Below are 20729 nucleotides of genomic sequence, written 5' to 3'. Positions count from 1 at the left end.
GAACTTTGCCCACCATGGTGAGAGAACTTTGTCTCTACGTTGGTGTGAGTTGCATGTGACACTAAGATGGGCTGTATGTAGCAAAGACTGATAAAAAAAACATCCTTCCTACTCTGATGCCATGTGCAACCCATAAAATTGAGTTAATATTTAAAAAATAATGTTTTCTAGATTTTCCTTCCTGGAATGCTTTTAAAAAAAAAAGAGACCAGGGAGTGAAGCTATCCGGGATAGCCCAGCACAGCCTGGGGGTGGGAGGAGGGCATGAAAATGATACCAGATTTCTCTCGGGCCCTCCGAGTCTGGGTCTCACATTTACCCCGGGAGCCCGACCACAAAGCGATGACCTGAACGGTGACCTCAGTCTGCATTTCACAATATGTGTGTCATATAAGCAGTCGGTGCTGCTGAACAGTTTCCTGTAAACATTTACAATGGTTTGAGGCACCAGGGCCGGTCCCCAGCGGTTCTGGGAAAGACTAAAAAATGAAAAAAGAAGGGACTTCAATCCTGACTATGGATCAGACACTATAATTACACAGCAGAGGTCAGGACCAGGTGACAACCAGGTGACAAGCCAACCTCCTTGGTTTGCTGTCACGGCAGTGTTCTGGGACGATACTGAGCTGAGTTTCAGCAGGATAGAAGCCACAGGTTTGAAGGCTCCCGGGCGGGCGTGCCAGATAAGTGATCCTGGCACATGGCAGAGACCCGGCTTTCCCTCAGCTCCAGGTGCCAGCACCAGCCCGCCTCGCTGAGCCCTGAGGCTGCAGCGCCAGCTCTGGTCCCCAGGGCCACTCTCTTCTGCCGACACCACTGGGTTGCCCAGTCCCCATAGATGAAGTAATGAAGAGGGGAGAATCTTGCCTGCTCCAGTGGGTCCTTACTTCTTCCTTATCCTCTGTCTTACCTTCCTGAGGCTGCTGTGTCAATTACCATGCACCTGGTGGCTTAAAACAACGGCAGTCTATTCCCTGACAATTCTGAAGTCACGGTGTCAGTAGGGCCACACTCCTCCCCAGAGGCTCTGGGGCAGAATCTGTCCCTTGCCTCCCCCAGCCCCAGGTGGCTGTCGGCAATCAGTCCTTAGTGTTCTTTGGTTTGTGCCGCATCTCTCTAGTCTCTGCCTCCGTCTTCACCCGGCCTTCTCTGTGTATGGCCTTCTCTACTGTTTCTCCTAAGGGCACTTGTCATTGGGTTTCAGGGCCCACCCAGGTAATCCAGGATGATCTCTCCTCAGGATCCTTAACTTAAATGACATCTGCAAAGACCTTTCCTAATAAGGTCAAGTTCACAGGTCCTGGGTGGATGTATCTTCTGGGGGGGGCCCATCCAACCCAATTCACCCTCAGTGATAGAGAGCATGGGTGGGCCCCCTGGATGCTCATGCTGATCTAACTGGCTTTGTGTGGATTTTGGATCCCAGCATACAACGAGGGCCACCAGGTGCTGGGCTCAGTGTGGCCTCCCTGTGAAGAGACATAGTTAGCCCCATTTTGCAGATGGGAACGCTAAGATCATAGCACCAGTAAGTGTCAGAACAGGGGCTGAAGTTCATGCCCACGACTGGCATGTGGAAAGAGTGCTGGGTCAACTGTCACCATCTGAGTTCTAGGCCTGGGTTGGCTCCTCTGCAGCTTGAGCGGTGTTGCTTAACCTCCATGCATCTCAGATGGGCCTGGTCTTGCCCCCCAAAGGGTGGTCCCAGGACCTGCAGCATCAGCATCACCTGGGAGCCTATTGAAAATGCAAAATCTCAGCACCCCCCCCCCCACAGGATAAGACAGAATTTGCATATTGATAAGATCCCCTGAGGACTTAAACTGTGGACTACAGGCTAATCTTTTACCTCTAGAGCCTGTTTCAGCAACACTGTGAGGGAGAATGGCAAACGTTCTTTTACACGTCAGAGAGCAAAAATGGACATTGGGGTGCACATACTCTCAGGATCAGGGCATTCTCTCCAGTAGGGCCCTGCTAGGACAGTCCAACAGGAGGCAGGCAGGGGCCAAGCCTGGTGGTGCGGTGCCTGGGAGAGCGGAGGGGGCAGAGCCCTGAGAGGAAGGGCTGCCCAGGAGTGCCCATGGCAGGGAGAGGTCATGGGGCCTTTCAGGGTTGCTCAAGACCAAGACCAAGCATGGACTTAGGACACCAAGAATGCAGGGATGCAAAAAAAGAAAAAAGAAAAAAAGATCAAGAAATATTCCTGTTTTGTGTCATTTGAAAAAATAAAATTAGTGTATCGTATGGCATTATTATTTTGACTTGCATAGGTGATGAGTGGGTGGGGAGGGTAGAGGATATTTTACAACACCTCATTAATAATTTTTATGTTGATTACCTGAGGAAGTGATATTTTTGATGCAGTATTGCGTTAATGAAAATACATTATTAAAATAATGAATTTCACCTGTTTTTTCTTCCTTTAAAATTTGGCTTCTCAAAAATTTAAAATCATCTGTATGGCTCGCCTTTGTGGCTATTGGACAGTGTAGCCCTAAACATTTAAATCCAGCCCTGGCACGGCTGGTGCATCAGTGAGATGGATGCACACTCTTGCAGACCATGTTTGCCAACAATGCGATTTTGCTTCAGCTTGTACTTATTAATAGAGGGTGGGATTCTAGATCTTCAACCAAATCAGAGTTCTCCAAGAGGGTCCTAGTTTCTAATTGCCCCACCCACATTTCATAAGGCTATGAACTTGGGCAAGGTATTTAACCTCTGAGTCTTGGTATTCTCATCTGTTAAGTCACTATAATAACACCAACTTTGCAGAATGTTGGGAAAATTTAACAAAATGATGTATGTGCAGCATCCAGCATAGTGCTTGGCATAGAGAAGGTGATCTGCACAGTAACCAGTACAACGTGGGACCACGTTGTGGCCACATCCCAAAGGCAGCAAGAATGTGGTGTGACTTTGGCATTCAGTAGGTGCTCAATCTGTGCTTATTGAACTGAATTTGTACGGTGGCTACAAACACGGGGATTCATCACTAATCACAGCTGAATCATTCCCACACACACCTGGGCTCCTGTGTCCATCCCACGTCCAGGTGTCAGGACCTCATGTAAAGGCAGCAGGGAAGCCTCACCTGGAAGGCACCTGGGAGGCTGGTTCAGCCATAACATCCTGCCAGGTCCATGCAAAGCCTGCCTCCTGGTGGCATGGTCAGAATATGACATTAGCCAAGTCAGGGTGTGAATGGGCCCTCTGATGCCCCAAAACAAGCACCTGTTTGTCATCTTTCATTTCCACCTCCTTCCCTTCCCCTCCTCTCTCTCCTTCCCTTCTCTCTCCTCTTTCTCTCCCTCCCTCTCTTTCTCTCTCTGTGATTTATCCAAGAATACTATGTAGAAATCCCATCTACCACTCTCCACCAGATCTTCCCCCATTCCTGGGACTTCTCAACATTTCTTGGGCAAGGCAGCTATTCTATGGTTAGATAAGTTTCTTATATTAAAGCAAACCATGTCTCCTTGGAACTTCCACCATGGATCCTAGTTTTTTCCTCTGGAGTCACACAAATTTATGTGTGTGAATTTATGGCCATATTTTACCATGACATCCATTCCTAGGAGAGTAAATCTCCACTAACTTACTTCTAAGTCAAAAAACTATCACTTGTTCTCACAAAACATTATGCTAAGTGAAATAAGCCACAAAAGACACAAAAAGCCAAATATTGTATGATTCTGTTTATATGAAAACTCCAGAATAGGCAAATCCTTAGAGACCGGAAGTAAATGGCTTAGTGATGGCCTGGGGCTGACGGGTTGCTAATGGGGGCAGGTTTCTTTTTGGGGAGATGGAAATGTTCTGGAATTAGTGATGACGATTCCACAGCCCTGTGAATGTACTAAAACTCTGACTTGCACACTGCAAAGGGGTGAATTATATCACAATAAGCAAAAGAATAATTCAGTAAAATATCTGTGGACTCGAATGGCTGCTCCCAGCTGCCAATGGCGCTGGGCAGTGTCTTCTCAGCCCCATCCCCACCCTCTCCAGAACAGCAGCTGCGTGGCTGAGGTGGCCTCACTGGGATGCTCTACATTGGTGGCATTTGGAGTGAGTGACAGGAATAGGTTCAATCCCAGTGTTCCCCACGTGCTGGATTTGTGATTTGGAGTATGTTACTTAACTTCTCAGGGCCTTAGTTTCCTCATTGGAAAATTGTATTTAACTTAATGAAGAATAACTTAATGAGATTTTGTATTTAAAGTGCTTAGCCCAACACCTGAAATCTTTGTTTCTCAATAAATATAAAAAAGAAAATTGAGGTTAATCAACCTTGCCTTGACCCCTCTATCCTCTTTAATGACCTCACTTGCTTATTCTTCTAGAACCCCTGATCCGCAAAGCCGGGGTCGATCTACCCTCCATTTCTCCTCTCCTTCCTTCAGGCTGCAGGAGAACATCACACAGCCATGTGGGCTGGAGCCATGGGAAGTTGTGGTCTCCCTACTCAGTGGGGCTCTGGCACGGATAAGCAGTCTTTTGCTGGTCATGTCCCCTTCTCTGCTACTCAAGGGTGAGTCCAAACCACCACTCAGGCCCCCACTGCATGGTCAAGCCCTTGTCTTCAGCAGATAACCTCGCTGGTGACCCACTGAACGATGTCAGGTCACCAGCACCTTCAGCTCTGCCCAACAACACCTGTGAAGGTGATGACATTGCAGCCCCTCCCTCCTGCTCTGGTTCAAGGTAAACCCTTCCATCTGTGCTTTGCATCCCTCCCTCTGCCAGGCTTCGGGGACTAGAACCTCGTGGCCTGAGCAGACTCCTTGAGTCCCAGAGCCTCTCTTCGTGGCTGTAACCTAGACGCTCTCTCTCTCACCCCACCTTGGTCCTGCGTTCACCTTACTCCTGACCTCTCACTGAGTCCTTAACTCTTGGTCATGCACTGGCCCTTAGGCCTGGGTGTAAACAGCCTCTCCGGTTTTGACCCTCGATTCTTGATCTTGGCCACAGTTTTGCACGCGCCTGATCTACTTCTAGAAGCAGCTCCCAGGTCCCTAAGGCAGCTCACATCAGGCCCAGCTCCCCACCACCTCCCGTGAAAGGGGCAGGGGGTTTGGATGGCACTAGGATTGCGGGAACTGCACTTCTCATGAAGTTTCCCTCGCCTTGAGGTCAAGTTAAATGTCACAATACCCAACTTCTGTTACATAGGATCCTGAAAAGTAATAGGGTCTGATTAAAATTTCTGGAACTTTAATAAAGAGACCATTAGAAGTGATCAACTTGCATTAGCTTGGAATACACAAGATAAGAGTTTGTCTTCCTAACATCATGGGGAAGCTGGACATGAGATCAAGCCTAATCAACTTCAAAAGTAAATTAGCAAACAAAATATCTCTCGTACCCATTCCTTTGCAGGCTTTGTTCAGCTTTTTGGCATCTTGATTCACATCAAAACCCTGGTGACTTCTTGCTTTGGCCTGGAGAAAATAAGTGAAAAGGTGAGATGAAAATAAGTGAAAAAGGCATTCTTAAATTATTTCAGGCTAAAATCGGTAGCTAATTGGAAGACCACGTGGTCATCCAAACAAGGGAGCAGCTGACACTTTACACGTGGGAACATGCAGAAATCAGCTGGGGAAACGCTGGCCCTAGAGAGGTGGCTGGTACCCCTTGGGGCCAGCTGGCCTTGGATGGCCACAGGAGAATGGTCCCCTCTGTTCTCAAGACAATCATTCTGGCCAACTCTAGGACGAGCGATTTTCACATCAACCCCACCTTTGTGTGTCTGTCTCTGAAACAGAGAATAACACTGTGTGCCAACGTCCTGGAGTGCTGCTCCTCCCCTTTTGCCACGAGACACAGCTATGTGTAAGGAATAGGCTTTGCTGGCCAGACTCTGAGGGTTCTAGGATCTTACTACAGATTCATTTGGTGGCCTGGATCTTTGCCATCCCTACAATGAGAGACATATATTAGTTTGTCAGAGATACTATATGAAACAGCAAGAGCACAGTTTTTGGTTTTTTAGTGCTCCTTGGGGAGGAAAGTCCTGATTATGTTCTGTGCAGAGCTGTCTCCCACCATTGGCATGATACATGCACTAATTTGTTCACAGTTACCTATGTCTATGGTATTATTTGCTTATTACTTTTCTTTCAACTGACCTTTTTTTCTTAAAGTTATTTTAAAAGGGAAACTTTCAATGAACACTAAAATAGAAAGCCAGTATTGTTTGCATAAACAGAAGGTAACCATAAAAATAAATATATCACTCCTATTATAAAAATTCAAAGAAAAAAAAAATAAATAAAAATTCAAAGATATGAGGTTAATTGCAGTCATGCAGCTAGTAGCCTAGAACACACCCTGAGTTTTCTCAGCTGTTTGCTATTCCTCTTGGAGCTTCTCCTTGGTGACACGTATCCATATACTGCCCATCCTTCGATGAAGGCTGGTTTAGGTGCTGCTGCCAGTACCACCCCATTCCATTCTCCTGCCCTTCATTTCCTTGGGTGCTAGTGGGAGAGAACAGTAACCCACACACGGCGTGGTGGGGTGTTGCATTTGTGTGCAGGGCATGCCTAGTTCCTGTGGGGGATTCCCCTCCCCCACCCGTGTGGTCTCGCTGGTGCTGTCAGTCATGAGGCTTCGGCCCCATCGTCCTGCCTGCAGTCACCCACATGGGCATGTGCCCTGTCACTCTGCCAGTCAGGGTTGGCTCAGGACTGGGGACGAAATTTAAGCAGGATCAATTAGAGTATTTGCCATGGTGGAGACATAGATATTGAAAGAGAGACATGTCTCTCCCTACTGGGCTTGCTAAGCTGAGAGAGTGTGAGTCTAGGGCTGTTAGTGGCCATTTTGATTTTGTCCACTATTTCAGGGGTCCCCAACCTATGGTGAGTTGTAGAATTATCTCATTATATATTGCAATGTAGTAATAATAGAAATAAAGTGCACAATAAATGTAATGCTCTTGAATCATTCCGAAACCATCCCCCTACCATTTGTGGAAAAATTGTCTTCCATGAAAATGGTCCCTGGTCCCCAAAAAGGTTGAGGACCACTGCACTATATAACGGGAGCAGGAGAGAGAGAGAGAGAGAGAGAGAGATTGAATGACATTGTATAAATCCTCAGATGCACCAGTGCCTGTATCCTTGCATTTCCCAGTTCATTAACTAACAAACTTCTCTTTTGTCTAAGTTAATATGAGTTGGGTTTCTGCCCTTGCAACGAAAAGTGTCCTGACTAATATCCGTGAGCTGGAGCAGGGCTGAGTTCTAGGCCGTGGTTAGTGCAGAATCATACACTTCTAGAGCAGAAGGGATCTTCAGGACTCCCTGTCACCCTACTGCCTTGTGGGATGTGGGGGGAGGGTGGGCCCATCTTGAGGGACCTGCTCCTGAAACAAGCAAGGAGGGGACAGGCATTTGCTGAACACTTGCCACAGGCCAGGCAATTGACGGCCTTTTCTTCATTATCTGTAGGGAAGAGCGGGCATTAGTAGTCTGTCTCACAGACGAGGAACCTGGCCAGGTTCAGACGGGTTAGGGAGCTAGTCTGAGGTTTGCCTCCTAAACCCGTGTGCTGCCCACTGCACCATCCTGCCTCACATTCTATGACCAGGGCCTGTACCTCCAGTAGAGGGGCGACACATCCCATTTCCTTATCCAGATCTTTTGTGGGGCATAAGAAAGTGATTTGGTGCTTTTGAAGGCTTCTTGGCACAACCAGCTACGTCATTTGTGGGGCTCAGAGCAAAGGGAAAGTGCAGGGCTCCTTGCTCAAACATTATTAAGAATCTCAGTATGGTGACGTCAGAGCATTAAACCAAGCGCAGGGCCCTTCTGAGCGTGGGGCCCTGTGCAGCTGCACACTTACGAAGCCCACCCTGCCTTGTAATCACATTGCTCAGGAGATGGTTCTCTGAGTGTGGAAGTAGCAACCTCAAAGGAGTAAATGGCGTCTTTGCTTTTCATCAGAAGTACAACGGAGGGCTTGGGGAGTGAGGTGGAATGGAACGAGGGCACAGAGATCTCTTCCTAACAGGCTAACTCATAAGCTGTTCTATATGCATTTTAGCCTCACAGTGCAGAGACTTTGGTGGGACACTTATCATCTGTCCCACTTCACAACTGACACATTGAAACGGAGACACAGGGCTGTGGGAATGGCTGTGCAGGTCATGCCTTGCCCGAGGGCCCCGGCCAAGGGCCCGGCTGGAATCCTGCTGGGGGACACTTGCCAAGCTCGGTGCTGGCAGGGCCACCTCCCCTAGACGGGCACCTTTTCCTCATTTGAGTAAAGAAGCTGTGAACACTGGCAGAGGCCATGTGGAGACTTGTCTACAATCACCTGGCCAGGTAACGTCTGAGTGGGTGTCAGGGCTAGACCCAGAACTTTCTCACTGTGGCAGATATAAAGTGACATTCTTGTCCCTCACCCTCTTACTGTTTTGGGAAGGTCATTCCATAATACAAAAATCATAGAATTATACATGCTGAGGGATGGGACAAAAGAATCCTCTGAACATGTCCAGTTTGTTATCCAGGACCAAAAAACATTAGTAAATCACTGTCATTTTATCCAAAATAACTCTGATATCTGGGGGTGCAGTGGAAGAGTGTTGAACCATGTGTCAGGAATGGAGGTGACATTGGGACTTAGTTTTTTTTCTTTTTTGCTTAACAAATAACGTGGGTTCAGGGTCTATGTTGGAGGCCACGGCCATCACCCGGGCAGGGTGAAGTCACAGCCCTGTCTTCTTGCAGGAACCACGGTTAGCCATGTTGGTTATCTTTCCTAACCCGCTCGAGAAAAGAATCCAGTCTTGTTCCTTGCAACAGCAGGATATCTGATGTCGGAGTGCAGGAATCATGTGATGGGATTTTTGAAAAAAGAGCAAAAGAAAACAGTCTGCTTGGCACTTTCCCCTCTGTGTGGCTGGGGCAGCCTCCACAATGGATGTATTCATCAGTGATGCCCAGTGTTGATGGAAGGGGTGTCCTATGGCTTGTTCCCGTGAGCTGGGTACCAAACTTCTCCGGAATGTATGCAGAACCCACATTCCACATCCATTGTTCATTGTTCCCAGGACAGGCAGCTGACTTTGGGGCCTCGGGCCTGTTTGTCCATCAGGAGATTTAGTTTGTGAAACCTGAAGCCACTGGGCAGAACAGCCACATAAAGTGGGAATGTGACACTGAATGGCACACAGGGGTCTCCAGGATGGGCTCAGACACTTTGTGAGGCTTTAGGCGAAAGCACAGATATTCCACTTGCTTTCTCTGCAGTGTTCCTGGTTTTGTTTTCTTTTGATTTGTTTTTTATCAGCACTTGCACTGACACTCAGGAAACAGATAAAGACAACATAAGATATTAAATGTCAATAAAAATGACTTTAGAAGTCTAGGCTTTGAGCCCATTGGTTTGAATGTGGCTCTGTCTCTTAGCAGCCGTATGAACTTGGACCATTACCCTCTAAGCCACCATTTCCTCATCTCTGAAGTGAAGGCAGTCTGTACCTTGCAAGGTTTGAGGCTTACGTGGAATAACTTTTCAGGTGTCAGTGATATAGGGAGCTACACATATGTCTGTCCTTCCCCCGCCGCTTTGGGCTGTCTCTTGGCTTTTTGTCTTATATAATATTTTATAAAGTAACATTTATGCAGATTTCAATTCTGCATATTTAAATTTAACAAATTTGGAAGATATATATGAAGACATATATACACATACGTACGTATCATATATAATATATAGGTTTTTAATTCTGCATATTTTGATTCAATAAGTTTAGAACATATTGACAGATATCTTCCAAACTTGTTGAATATATGTCTTACAATGTCCCAAACAACATCATGTTTATAATAGTTGGCCACTGAAGTTATAATATTCGTAAGAACATAGCTTTCTCATTAGACTGGATTTGAATTCCAGCACCACTGCTTATTAGCTGTGTTACCTTGGGCAAGTTACGGAACCTCTCTGTGCTGTGGTTTCTTTATGGTAAATGAGGATAGTAATAGTATCTACCTTGTGAGGCTCTTGGAAGAATTCCATGAAGCCTAGCAGAGAGCATGGGCTCAGTAAATATAAACAATTAATATTTGCCGAAGGCAGATCAGCAATGAACTTTCCAGAATATTTCAAAACCCCTTCCTGCTTGAGGAGTTTTCACCTTGTAAATGGCTCTCTAAGGATCAGTTTTTCATCTGTCACCTGCTGCTTGGATCTGGAGTTCCAGATGTGTATTTAACACAGGGCAGTCACGTGGTTTCAAGTTTAGGCTGTGGAGTCCAGGTGGCCTGCATGATGGCCCAACACCACACCTTGCTAACTGTCTTGTTTGACAAGTGTGATAGTTCACACCTCATGGGCTGTGAGGATCTCCTTGGGACCCAACCCCTCTCAGGTGCTTGCCGTCATACCTGTACCTCAGTTTCAAAATGGAAGCAATACTGTCAGTTCTACAAACGGCACAGCCTCGTGCATGAACGAGGCACCCTGCGGCCGGGGAACTTGCCACCTTGGCTTTTCTTTCTTCTAGTAGCTCTACATGTCATTCTCTGTGTCTCTATGTTCCTTCCTCCAACACAAGGAAGTGAACGATCCATTTCTCTCCAGGGAGGAGGCCTAGAAAATAAGCTGCGATGCTATGATCCCAGGAAGCAGTGTCACCTGGGCAGAAAGAATGCTGAAAACACCCACTCTGTGAAATGACTCAGACACCTTCCTGTTTCAGCATGACGACTGCCCACGAGGAAGGTCATCTCTTGTACCAGGTTCCTGATACTCCCAGCCAGAAGGGCCACAATGGAAAAACAGACTCCTGATCAAGCACCTTCTGTCCCAGTCCAGTTTAAGGAAATCTTAACTCTTATGATAGAAATGGAACATTCTAGGAAAATCTTCTTCCAGGTTGGTTGCAGCAAACTCTGGGGATGGAGTTTGTGAAGGGGTTTGCTGAGGTGGATGGTTTGAAAATTGGTTGCTCTGTGCATTATATAGTAACCAGGATTTTCCAGAACACAGACATAAATACACTCACACTTCAGTACACTCATACTCATCAGTCCTCGTGTCCCCATTTTCTATTTGAATAGCTTCAAGACTGGGCAATAAGAAAAGACTGTCTCATGAGACACGTGTGAGTTAATTAAGAAATATCTGTCAGACAAATTAAACTCTCCTCTGAGTAGTTCCTCCCTCTCTCCCTCCTTCCTCTCCTCCCTCCTCTTTTTCCTCTTTTTTTTCTCCTTCCTCCTCCTTCCTCCCTTCTTTTCTCCCTTCCCTTCCTTCAGCGAAGCATTGAAGATCTATTGTGTGCTAAGCACTACCCAGGTGAGGGGGACACAATGATCTATGAAGCCCAGTCCTTGGCCCCAGAGAAATAAACACGTAAATAGACACACGACAATTGCATTGATGTAGAAAGCACTTTGGGTGCAAATTGTTGAGAGGAGAAAGAGGAATTTTCATGGAGTAGTTGACGTTTGTGCTGGTTCTGGAAAGACAAGTAGGAGTTAGGCAAGCAATACAATAAAAGGGAGGAGTGGCGGTGCGGGGGAGGACAAGCCAGGCAGAGGTGACAACATGATGCTTTCAGGGTCTGTGTGCTTGCGTGTTACTATGACCTGTCAATGATCACATCTAAACATGACATAGAATCCACATAGTGTGGACTTGGGAGTCAGACCCACTGTGTTCAATTACTGCTTTGCCTTTTGCTGGTTGTACCACCTTGGGCAAGCTGACTCATCTCTCTGAGCCTTAGTTGTCTCATCTTTAAAGTGGGGACACACCTGCTCATGGGGTCGTGCGAGGTTTAGATGCAGTCGTGTTCGGGATGCGGTAGTGCAAGGCTGCATTACAGCAAGCACGCGGGTGGTGGCACGTAGGAGGTGGGATGCTTGGTGACACAAGGATGTAAGGGTCATTTGCAAACGCTGAAAGTATTATCAAAATGCCATGGGAGTGACATTCTGCTTGTTTAATATTTCCAGCGCAGTTCCTCAGAAGCTCTGGCTTGCTGCACTCTGCTCGGTAAATATTTGAAAGTGGTTGCTGGGTGTCCAGGCTGTGAGCCAAGAGAGCCCTCAGCAAGTGCCGGGAGCAGAGGGCAGAGGGCTCGCTGCACGCTGATCCAAAGAGCTGCTGTTTGAGCCGGCACAAAATAAGGAGGCTGAGGAGATTAAAAACAAGGGCCAGGATCAGAACCAGGTAGTGGCCTGGGCTTATCAGGCAGGAGCAAAAATTAGGCAGGAGCTCCACACCGCAGGTGAAGGCTGTGCAGGGCAGAGCCTCGGCCATGCCTGGATTGTCCTCGGTAGAAGCAGTCACCATTGCCACTGCTAGGAAATGGTACCTTGAGCCAATGTCGGGGATTCTGGCTAAACCTGCCTTGTACAGATTTTTGTTTTTTATAAAACTCCTGGAAAAAATTTTAAAACAGCTTTACTGAGGTACAATTAATATACAATAAATTGCACATATTTAATGTATACAATGTGGTGAATTTGGACATGTGCATTGCCACAATCAAGGTAATAAACATATCCATCACCTCTGAAGGCTTCCTTGAGTCCTGTGTGTGTATGCGTGTGTGTGTGGTAAGTACACTTAAATTGAGATCTACCCTCTTTTTTTAATTTTTTTTTGCAAAAATGCAAATTCTTATACTTTTCTTTTCTTTTCTTTTCTTTCTTTCTTTTTTTTTTAATTCAGTCTCCGTAGAGGCTGTTAAAAATTGCCAATGCTGACTATATTTCAAGTCATCATCGTGGGATATTGGGAAAAGTTTTCAATTAGCAGTAATCGTGCCTTGGATAAACCTCATTGGCTACGATTCTGTCACCGTACAAGGCTGAGATCTACCCTCTTAACAAAATTTTAAGTGCGTAAGAGTATTGTTGACTTTACGTCCTATGCTGTACAGCAGATCTCTAGAACCAATACATCTTGCATAGCCAAAACTTTGTACCAATTCAACAACTCCTCATTTCCCTTCCCTCTGGCCCCCGGAAACCACGGTTCTGTTCTCTGCTTCTGTGAGTTTGACTATCTTAGGTACTACACATAAGTGAAGTCGTGCAGTATTTATCCTTCTATAACTGGCTTATTTCATCTAACATAATGTCCTCTAGGTTCATTCGGGTTGTCACCAATGGCAGAATTTCCTTCTTTTTTGAGGCTGAGTCATATTCCATTGTAAATCTGCCTTATATGGATTTTAAGAACATCACAGAGTTGAGGAAACTGAGTCTAGTTTGGGGAAGGGACTTCTTTGCGGTCACATGGGTTCTGCCTCCTTGCTCACAGATATCTGCCTTTGAACCAGGCATGATGCTAATTTCCCTCCTTATCTTTTCTCAGTCTGTTTTCCCATCTGAAACATGGTTATGATAGCACCTACCTCATGGGTTTTAGGCTATTTATCAAACATCCTTGGCAGGAGACTGACACCTGGTGTTATTTATTACTGTTATTTTTATTACTTCCTTCCATCTTGACTTGGTTCCTGTTGCGTGTTGAAAAAGCCCTTTACATGGTGCTTCGTGTGGTGCTTTTAAAATTGGGAGTCTACTATAGTAAACTCAAAATGATTATATAAGTTTATCCTAAATTAGAAACCACTTTGTATTTACAGATAAGTAATAGCAGGGGATAAAGGTCTAAGAGAAATTTATGGTAGAAAAACTTAAAATTGAGAATGACAGCAAAATATAGAGCACTCACTGTGTGCCAGGCACTAGCCCAGATAATTACATATAGTAAATCATTTAATCCTCAGAACAAGCCTATGAGGTAGGTATTATTGCCTCCTATTTTGCAGATGAGGGAAACCGAGACACAGAAAGAAGTTCATAACTTGCCCAAAGTCACACAGCTAGTAAGTGATGGAATAAGAAATCAAACTCACACAGTCTGGATTCAGAAACTCTACTATTGCCTTCTCAACTGATTCTTTGGCCCCTGTCAAAATTATTTCTTTTAAAAATGTAGTAATGTAAAAGCTCAGTTCAACTCTTGGACTGCTGGTCTTTCATGAAAACACTAGTTGAGACCTAAGACTTGTCCACTGACCAGGGAAGCCAAGAATCCCTTGCATAGCTGTGGGATCAATAAATATTCTTGATGATGAGAAAATAGAAAATGAAATGAAAAATGAAGTCCGGTTATCACTATTTATAGGACAAAACGGACCGCCATCTCCCCGTGGGCAAAGTGTGTGTGCAGGAGAGGCACTATTGTCAAATTCTCCCAGTGTTCCTTCCGATTCAAATGGAACCATGTTTTCTGCTTCTCATTTGTAAACTGGGACTAATACCTGCCCTACCTGGCAGAATCTCAGGAAGGTTAAATAAGACGACATGAGAGTGCTGGGCAGGGAGGCTTCATTATGATGCTCCAGGGTCAGGAATTAGCCTTTCTGCCCTTCAAAGGCTCTCAGAATGCTTCCTCCTCCTCCCCCTCCTCCTCTCCTCATCTCACATGAAAACTTCCATTTCCCCGTTTCCTAAAGTATCATTCCCTCAGAGGAGAGGAGGGATCACAGCTAAAAGACTACAGGGTGCCACAGGGATTGATTTTAGCAGAAGCATTTTGAAGGCTGAAAAGGCATGAAGCCAGCGGATGGCCAAGCTTCCCAATATGCTTACATCTTTTTGGGTGACTGCCTGATAAATTGCCAAATATTTTCATAGGCAAAATGTCACTTCTTCCCGCCTGACAGAATCTATGCAAATTGACTTCTGATTTGTCTTATTCCCAAGGGGCCCATCAGTGTGAGGTAGGGGAGGGAGAGGGGGGAGACTGCAAGTGTATTCCTCACTGTGACTTCCCAAGTCCTCAGAGGACCAAAGAAATTTGGATTGACAACATTGACAACAAAAATGTCCCTCCATTTTTTAAACACTTGGTTGCCACTGGTTCCATTGGCAACAGCGCAGACTGTATCTACTTAAGAAAATATGCGGAAGCCTCACCTTTCTGAAACCATTCTTTACCCTCCTGGGAAGAACTGAGGACTTTCTTCCAGTGGTGTGCTGGAGCTAAGGTGACCAGCTGTTTAACTGCCCGGGACTGAGGGGTTTCCTGGGATGTGGGTCTTTCAGTGCTAAAATTGAGACAGTTACAGGTAAGCCAGGATGGTTGGTCACCTTAGCTGGGGCTGACTTTGCAAGCTTGCAAGAGCCAATTGTGTGCATCTCTTCCCAACTCTGTGTTTAGTGAGGTCTCACTGGTAACTTAAAATCAGCCATGGTGAAAGTATTTACACTATGGAAATTGGCAAACACCACAAATTAGGTTTTTGTTTTCCCCTGGAGAGCTGGTTGTGAGACATTTTCTAGCACACCACTGACTTTCTCTTTTGTGCTTACACTCTGCTCTAGAGAATTCTAGCAGATCCCCTTAAAGATACATTACTATACCTATTCACTAGTCTGTTTCTTTCCCTAGACTGTAGGCTTTTTGGAGGCGAGGTCTCTGTCATATTCATTGTCATATCCACAGCACCTAGCACAATGCCTGGCACACTGTAGGCACTTGATAAATGTTTATGTATTAATGAAAGTTCAGATGAATGGATGGAGTAAGTCTTCTCTGCAGCCATGAGGCATTTCTCTTCCCTTCCAGAGCAGGAGGAATCTTCTTCCTTTGTATGTTACAGAATATACTAAATGCCTTTCCCTTTGCATCCTGGCTTTGCTCCAGTTTGTATTAATGGCAGGGGTCAGTATAGTAGAGGGGACAGACGAGGGGAAGAGAAAACTTATTCAGCTAGACATCTTGAGCTTAGAATGATGTCAAGCCTTCTAGGGTGATGAAGCAGAATGAAAAGATGAATAGTAAATGTAACCAGGGTATCTGGGAGGGCTCAATCAGACCTCATCTGGAGGAACAACAGAAATCACAAACGAAAGTGAAGTCCCAAGACTTTCAGGAGTGAAACAGTCTGAGCTATTAATAAATAGAGTTTGGTGCCCTTAGAACAAATACCAAATGGAGGAAATAATGGACTCTGAGGGAGATGACCTGGCCAAGATATAGATTAGTGGCTTTTCAACTCTGGTTGCACATCAGAATCATTTGGGATGCTTTAAAATATACACATCTGAGTCCCGACCTGGTGCTACTAAATCAGAATCTCTGAAGTATGGGTATATACCAGATACAGGTATTTTTATAGCTCCCCAGACAATTCTAATGTACAGCTAGGGTCAAGAACCATTAGTCTGAGAGAAATTAAAAACTTTCCCTATTAACATCCCAATGAAGGAGGAAGACAACTTAAAAATGTGCCAAGGATTTACACAGGTAAGAAATCCTAGACCTTACCGAAGATGCTAAAGATAAAGGCAAGAGGTTTATCATAAAATCTTAGAGTGGAAATTAAACCTCGGTTTTTCCAACCTGGTGACATGGAACACTGAAGGCATTAAAACCCACTGGATCTCCAACTGGAAATGGAATTCTTTCCTAAATTCTTTCTCAGCTCTTCTGATTAAGTTTTTACTTGATGATAGTGTGTCTTTCATGCTCATCTAACCCAGGGCTTGGCAAAGTATAGACTGTGGGCCATATGCAGCCCATCATTTGTGTTTGTCAATAAAGTTTTATTGGAACATAGCCAACCCATTTACTTACATTTGGTTGATGGCTGCTTTCATGCTACAATAGCAGAGTTACATACTTGTTCCAGAGGCTATATGGCCCACCAAGCCTCAAATATTTATTTTGTGAACTCCTGCTCTATCCCACGCAAATAGGTCTTTTTCTAGTCAGAGAACAGGTGATGGGATCTGAGCCTTCAGCTGGAAACATCAAATTTAGTTAGAATTTAGTTAGAATTTAATACATTGTTTTTTGCTTTCATTTAGTTATCTACATTTATGTCAACTGATACTAATGTCCCATTTATGGTACAAATATAAAGTTTCCTTTTAAGATAAATTGATTTATATTTTTAAAAGTGAGCGGATTTAAGGAAAATAATTAATAGAACTATTAGAACAGATGACACATATATTTGGCAGCAATCATGAAGGTCCTACCTAAGTTCGAAGTCTAGAAAACATGGAATGTATCCAATCCTCTCACTTTACAAATAAAGAAACTGAGGCCTGGCTGTTCAGTCACCTGCCCAGGGTCACCTACTTGCTTATAGAAAAACCCAAACTCCCATCTCTGTCAGGGAAATGTTCTTTTACCTCTAACTGGTTACACATTTGTATTTTGAAGCCAGTTAGTATGAAGGGAAAGTATTTATTGTACTATGAAAGTTTATGAATTTAGAGCCATGAAATATCCTGCTGACATTTCCACAGATATGGTTAGTAGAGATTGATGGGCACACTGAGGCAGAATAGAGGGGCCATTCACATCTTAAACATAAATCTTGGGTGATTAGTGACATATTGATTTCATTAAGTTGATTGTTTCTTGGGCATGGTTTCCTTGGGACAATAAATTTGATAAAAAGTCTTGCTTTTTTTTTTTTAAATAAAAATCCACTTAAAAGCTTGGCAGCACAAAAAAGTAAAACTACTAAATAGAAAAAATATATTTGCCAGTATACTTTGTTGGGTATATTTAAGCACAGTTTGAATCTTGCAAGAATATTTGGTATTTTATTATGTAGTTATTATTCTATTTTCATTGGGAGTCTCCATGATCACACCAACTAACAGCAAAGTTAGGTTCTCTTTGCACTTGGACCCCACCATTAGAAGCTTATTAATTGTCAGGGTGGATCAGAGAGCGGGGAGGGAAGCCCGAGCTCTGCCCACTTTAGGGTGCTGGGAACGTTACACAGCTGCTCGTTGCTGTCGAACCCCCTTGCAGAGATGCAGCTCAGCAGTGACACATGTGACTATTAAGTGATTGGCCACCACTCTACATCGGTGGGAATATTTGTATCATTTCACAAACAAAGCTGAAAGTAGAAAAACATCCATTTGGATCAGAGCTCAACATGATTTACTGTGTACTCTGAAAAAATGAGTGGAACCTTTTAGATTAAAAAATGGCCTTTCTCCTACATTTGAGATTACTTCTACGTTGGCATTTTAGCACCTTTTAATGAAGATTGGTATAGTTAGGTCATTTCCCAGAAAGACAAGCTTTCTCAGGCTGTGCTGTCTGGGTTGTACATGCTGACATGATATTTACCTGTCAGAGGTGACAGCAGGATAGAGTAGGAGCAAAGACACCTGACTTTAAGGCTCTTCAACATTTAGTGCCTTAATGCTGTGGGCATCGTTGCTCCTGAAGGTACCGGTGACACACTCGGAAGTGTAAGCAGTGTGACTGGCCTGCCATGCGCCGAGCTCTGGTGTGGGGAGTCTGAGTGGGGCAGCCCTTTTTGGGGGGCTACACCCACCAGAGCAGAGGCAAACACACCAACTCCTGATTCTTCCAGCCAGTGTCTTTACTGCTCATCAAAGCAGGAAAACCAGCAGCTCACAGCCCTGCAGGCTTCATACTAAGTGTTTTTACAGTGAAACCTTTCTCACCGTGGCCTTCAGAAATTACCTATGGGCTCACGGTTCTGAGAAAAACTGCCGCCTCTCAGCTGTTGCTGTCGTCAACAGGAGGCAAGGATCAGTCTTCAAGAGGAGCTGACATTTCCCCTGTGATAAGAAAGGGAGTCAGTGAGGCGGAGTGTCTGGCCCGCGGGCAGGAATGGCGGTTGCTGGTACAGCTCCAGAGGGATAGAAATTATGGAAATGTCTTCTGCCTCATGGCCTCGCTTTCCCATCTGAGCAGTGATTCTCAATCAGCCAGTAGCAATTTTGTCTCTCAGGAGACAATCGGCAATGTCTGGAGACATTTTTGGTTGTCACAAATAGGGGAGTGCTAATGGAATATCCCGTGATAGAGGCCAGGATTCTGCTAAACATCCTAAAATGCACAGATGGGCAACTCCCCCTGCCCCAAGCAAAGAATTACCTGGGCCCAGATGTCAATAGTGCCAAGGTCTAATGTGCCCAGGGTCTACAGCTTTAGCCTAAAAATTGTAAAAATTCTGTCAATACATCTCTTTAAATGGTCTTGAGAAGGCTGAGCCTCTGGTGGTAAATGGCCACAGGTACTGACTAAAGCAAGGCCTCCGGTCACCAAGAGCAAATTGCTGTGATTACATAAAAGGGAAGATTAGAAGTGGGCCCTGGTGTCTTTCTTTTTAAAATTTTTTTGGCAAAGTAACCCAGGTGACAAATCGGAAACATGGATACTAGATTAAGGCAACTAGGAGGAAGGGTTTGAGTTGAGGTCAGTCCAAACTGAGAAGCCTGTCGTCACCTCCTGCTTTTTGTCTGCATCGTGATTGTTGTGGGCAACACAGCCTACGCTGGCAGGATGACATGGCTTTGTGACATCTCTGTTGACTCATTCTTAGGGGCCCTTTAGTGCTGTGTTGGATTGGAGAACTTGGAGTTTCTACTAGAGGCGGAATAACATTCATTATCTGGAAACAAGATTTTGTGACATGGGGAACATGACTGTCTGCTTTGAGGTTGTCCCCAGATTGTTCTGGGAGTTAGAAACCTCTGAAGAGTACTAAACTTCCAGATATCCAATTACTGCTGTATTGCTTCAACAAACGTGAACTTGGAGGATAAGGTGGTTTTGGAGAGATGATGGCTATTTCTCAACCGTGAAAGGAACCATGCCTCTAGGAGTTACGAAAAATGAAGCACGTTTCTTATTAGAAAAGGATTATCCATTTCCTTCTTATATTGCCAAAGGCTGTCTTTTGCCAATTCAGTGAGAGTATAGACTTGGGATTCATTACTTGCAGGGAAAAAGGAGGCTAGTGTACTCCGGAATCCTCAAGAGTCAATGATAAGTGGGCAGATGGCCTAGAAAAGAGAAAATATCAGGGGCTGAGCTGGGCCATCGCGGCATCAGATGTGCTGTGTAGCAGGATATAACCAACAGTATGTGGACAAGTTCTGATTTGCTGAAAAGGAAACAAGGTGAAATGGCTAAATTTGCTTTGAGCAAATTTCTGTCTCAATCAGCATCAAAACAATGAATGTTATTCTTTACCCTGGTAAGAGAGTTTAAATATGCATTGGCTCCAAACCTATTACTTCTTTCCTTAAAATTCTCTTTAACATTTTTATCTTTCTTTTCATTCCCATGACAACCTTCCAAGCCCCCATTATTTGGAAAAGTGAGTTATTTTTCTGCCTTTCTACCTACTCTTCAAATCTTCATTCTGTTTCTATTTCAGTCTATCCAATAGTATTAGTAGTGGTAGTAGTAACAGTAATATTAATAAAAATGACAGTTATAGGAAAGTAGTGATGATAGAGCAATATACCCCATGCCCAAGGAGGATAGATAAGGCCAACCTTGGCCACGGTGGTCATCCACAGGGTAGGTACATGACCCAAGCCAACCTGGAGCTCTGTGGGGACTTGGATCTCTCTGTGATGTCTGAGCCATCTGTGGCCATGCTTCCCTCTCATTAACCCCTGTTGCTTCCCACACCATCGAAAAGAAAAAGCTCATTTTCAGTAGGAGAGAATGAGCCAACACAAAGAAAGGAGAGAGAGAGAGAGAGAGAGAGCGAGCTGATAAGGTGATTTACCCAGCCCCAGGGATGAATCATGATTCATGGCTCTTCTCTTCCTCTTTGCTAGTCAAGGGTTGGGCCTTTGACCAGTTCTGTCCAGTGAGATAGAAAGGGATGTCTGCTTGGAGGTTTTCAGAAATATTTTCCTCACTGATAGGGGAGTGGT

General features: G+C 44.8%; 1 protein-coding gene and 1 non-coding gene across 2 annotated transcripts in view; both read right to left on the bottom strand.

The window, feature by feature from the left end:
* The window catches only part of ANXA13 (annexin A13), a 52346-nt gene that overhangs the window by 23912 nt on the left and 7705 nt on the right, over positions 1–20729 (bottom strand). Inside the window, exon 3 of the mRNA XM_069466016.1 lies at positions 5372–5447. Within this exon, the coding sequence (XP_069322117.1) occupies positions 5372–5447 (76 nt within the window). The remainder of the gene's footprint in view (positions 1–5371; positions 5448–20729) is intronic.
* LOC138382027 (U4 spliceosomal RNA) lies at positions 12703–12843 on the bottom strand. The gene has a single exon (XR_011233209.1). It is a non-coding gene; the product is annotated as a U4 spliceosomal RNA (small nuclear RNA).

Source organism: Eulemur rufifrons, chromosome 3, assembly GCF_041146395.1.
Source record: "Eulemur rufifrons isolate Redbay chromosome 3, OSU_ERuf_1, whole genome shotgun sequence".
NCBI classification, from domain to species: Eukaryota; Metazoa; Chordata; class Mammalia; order Primates; family Lemuridae; genus Eulemur; species Eulemur rufifrons.
The sequence above is the reverse complement of the archived record's forward strand: the minus strand, read 5'-3'. Positions and strand labels throughout refer to the sequence as shown.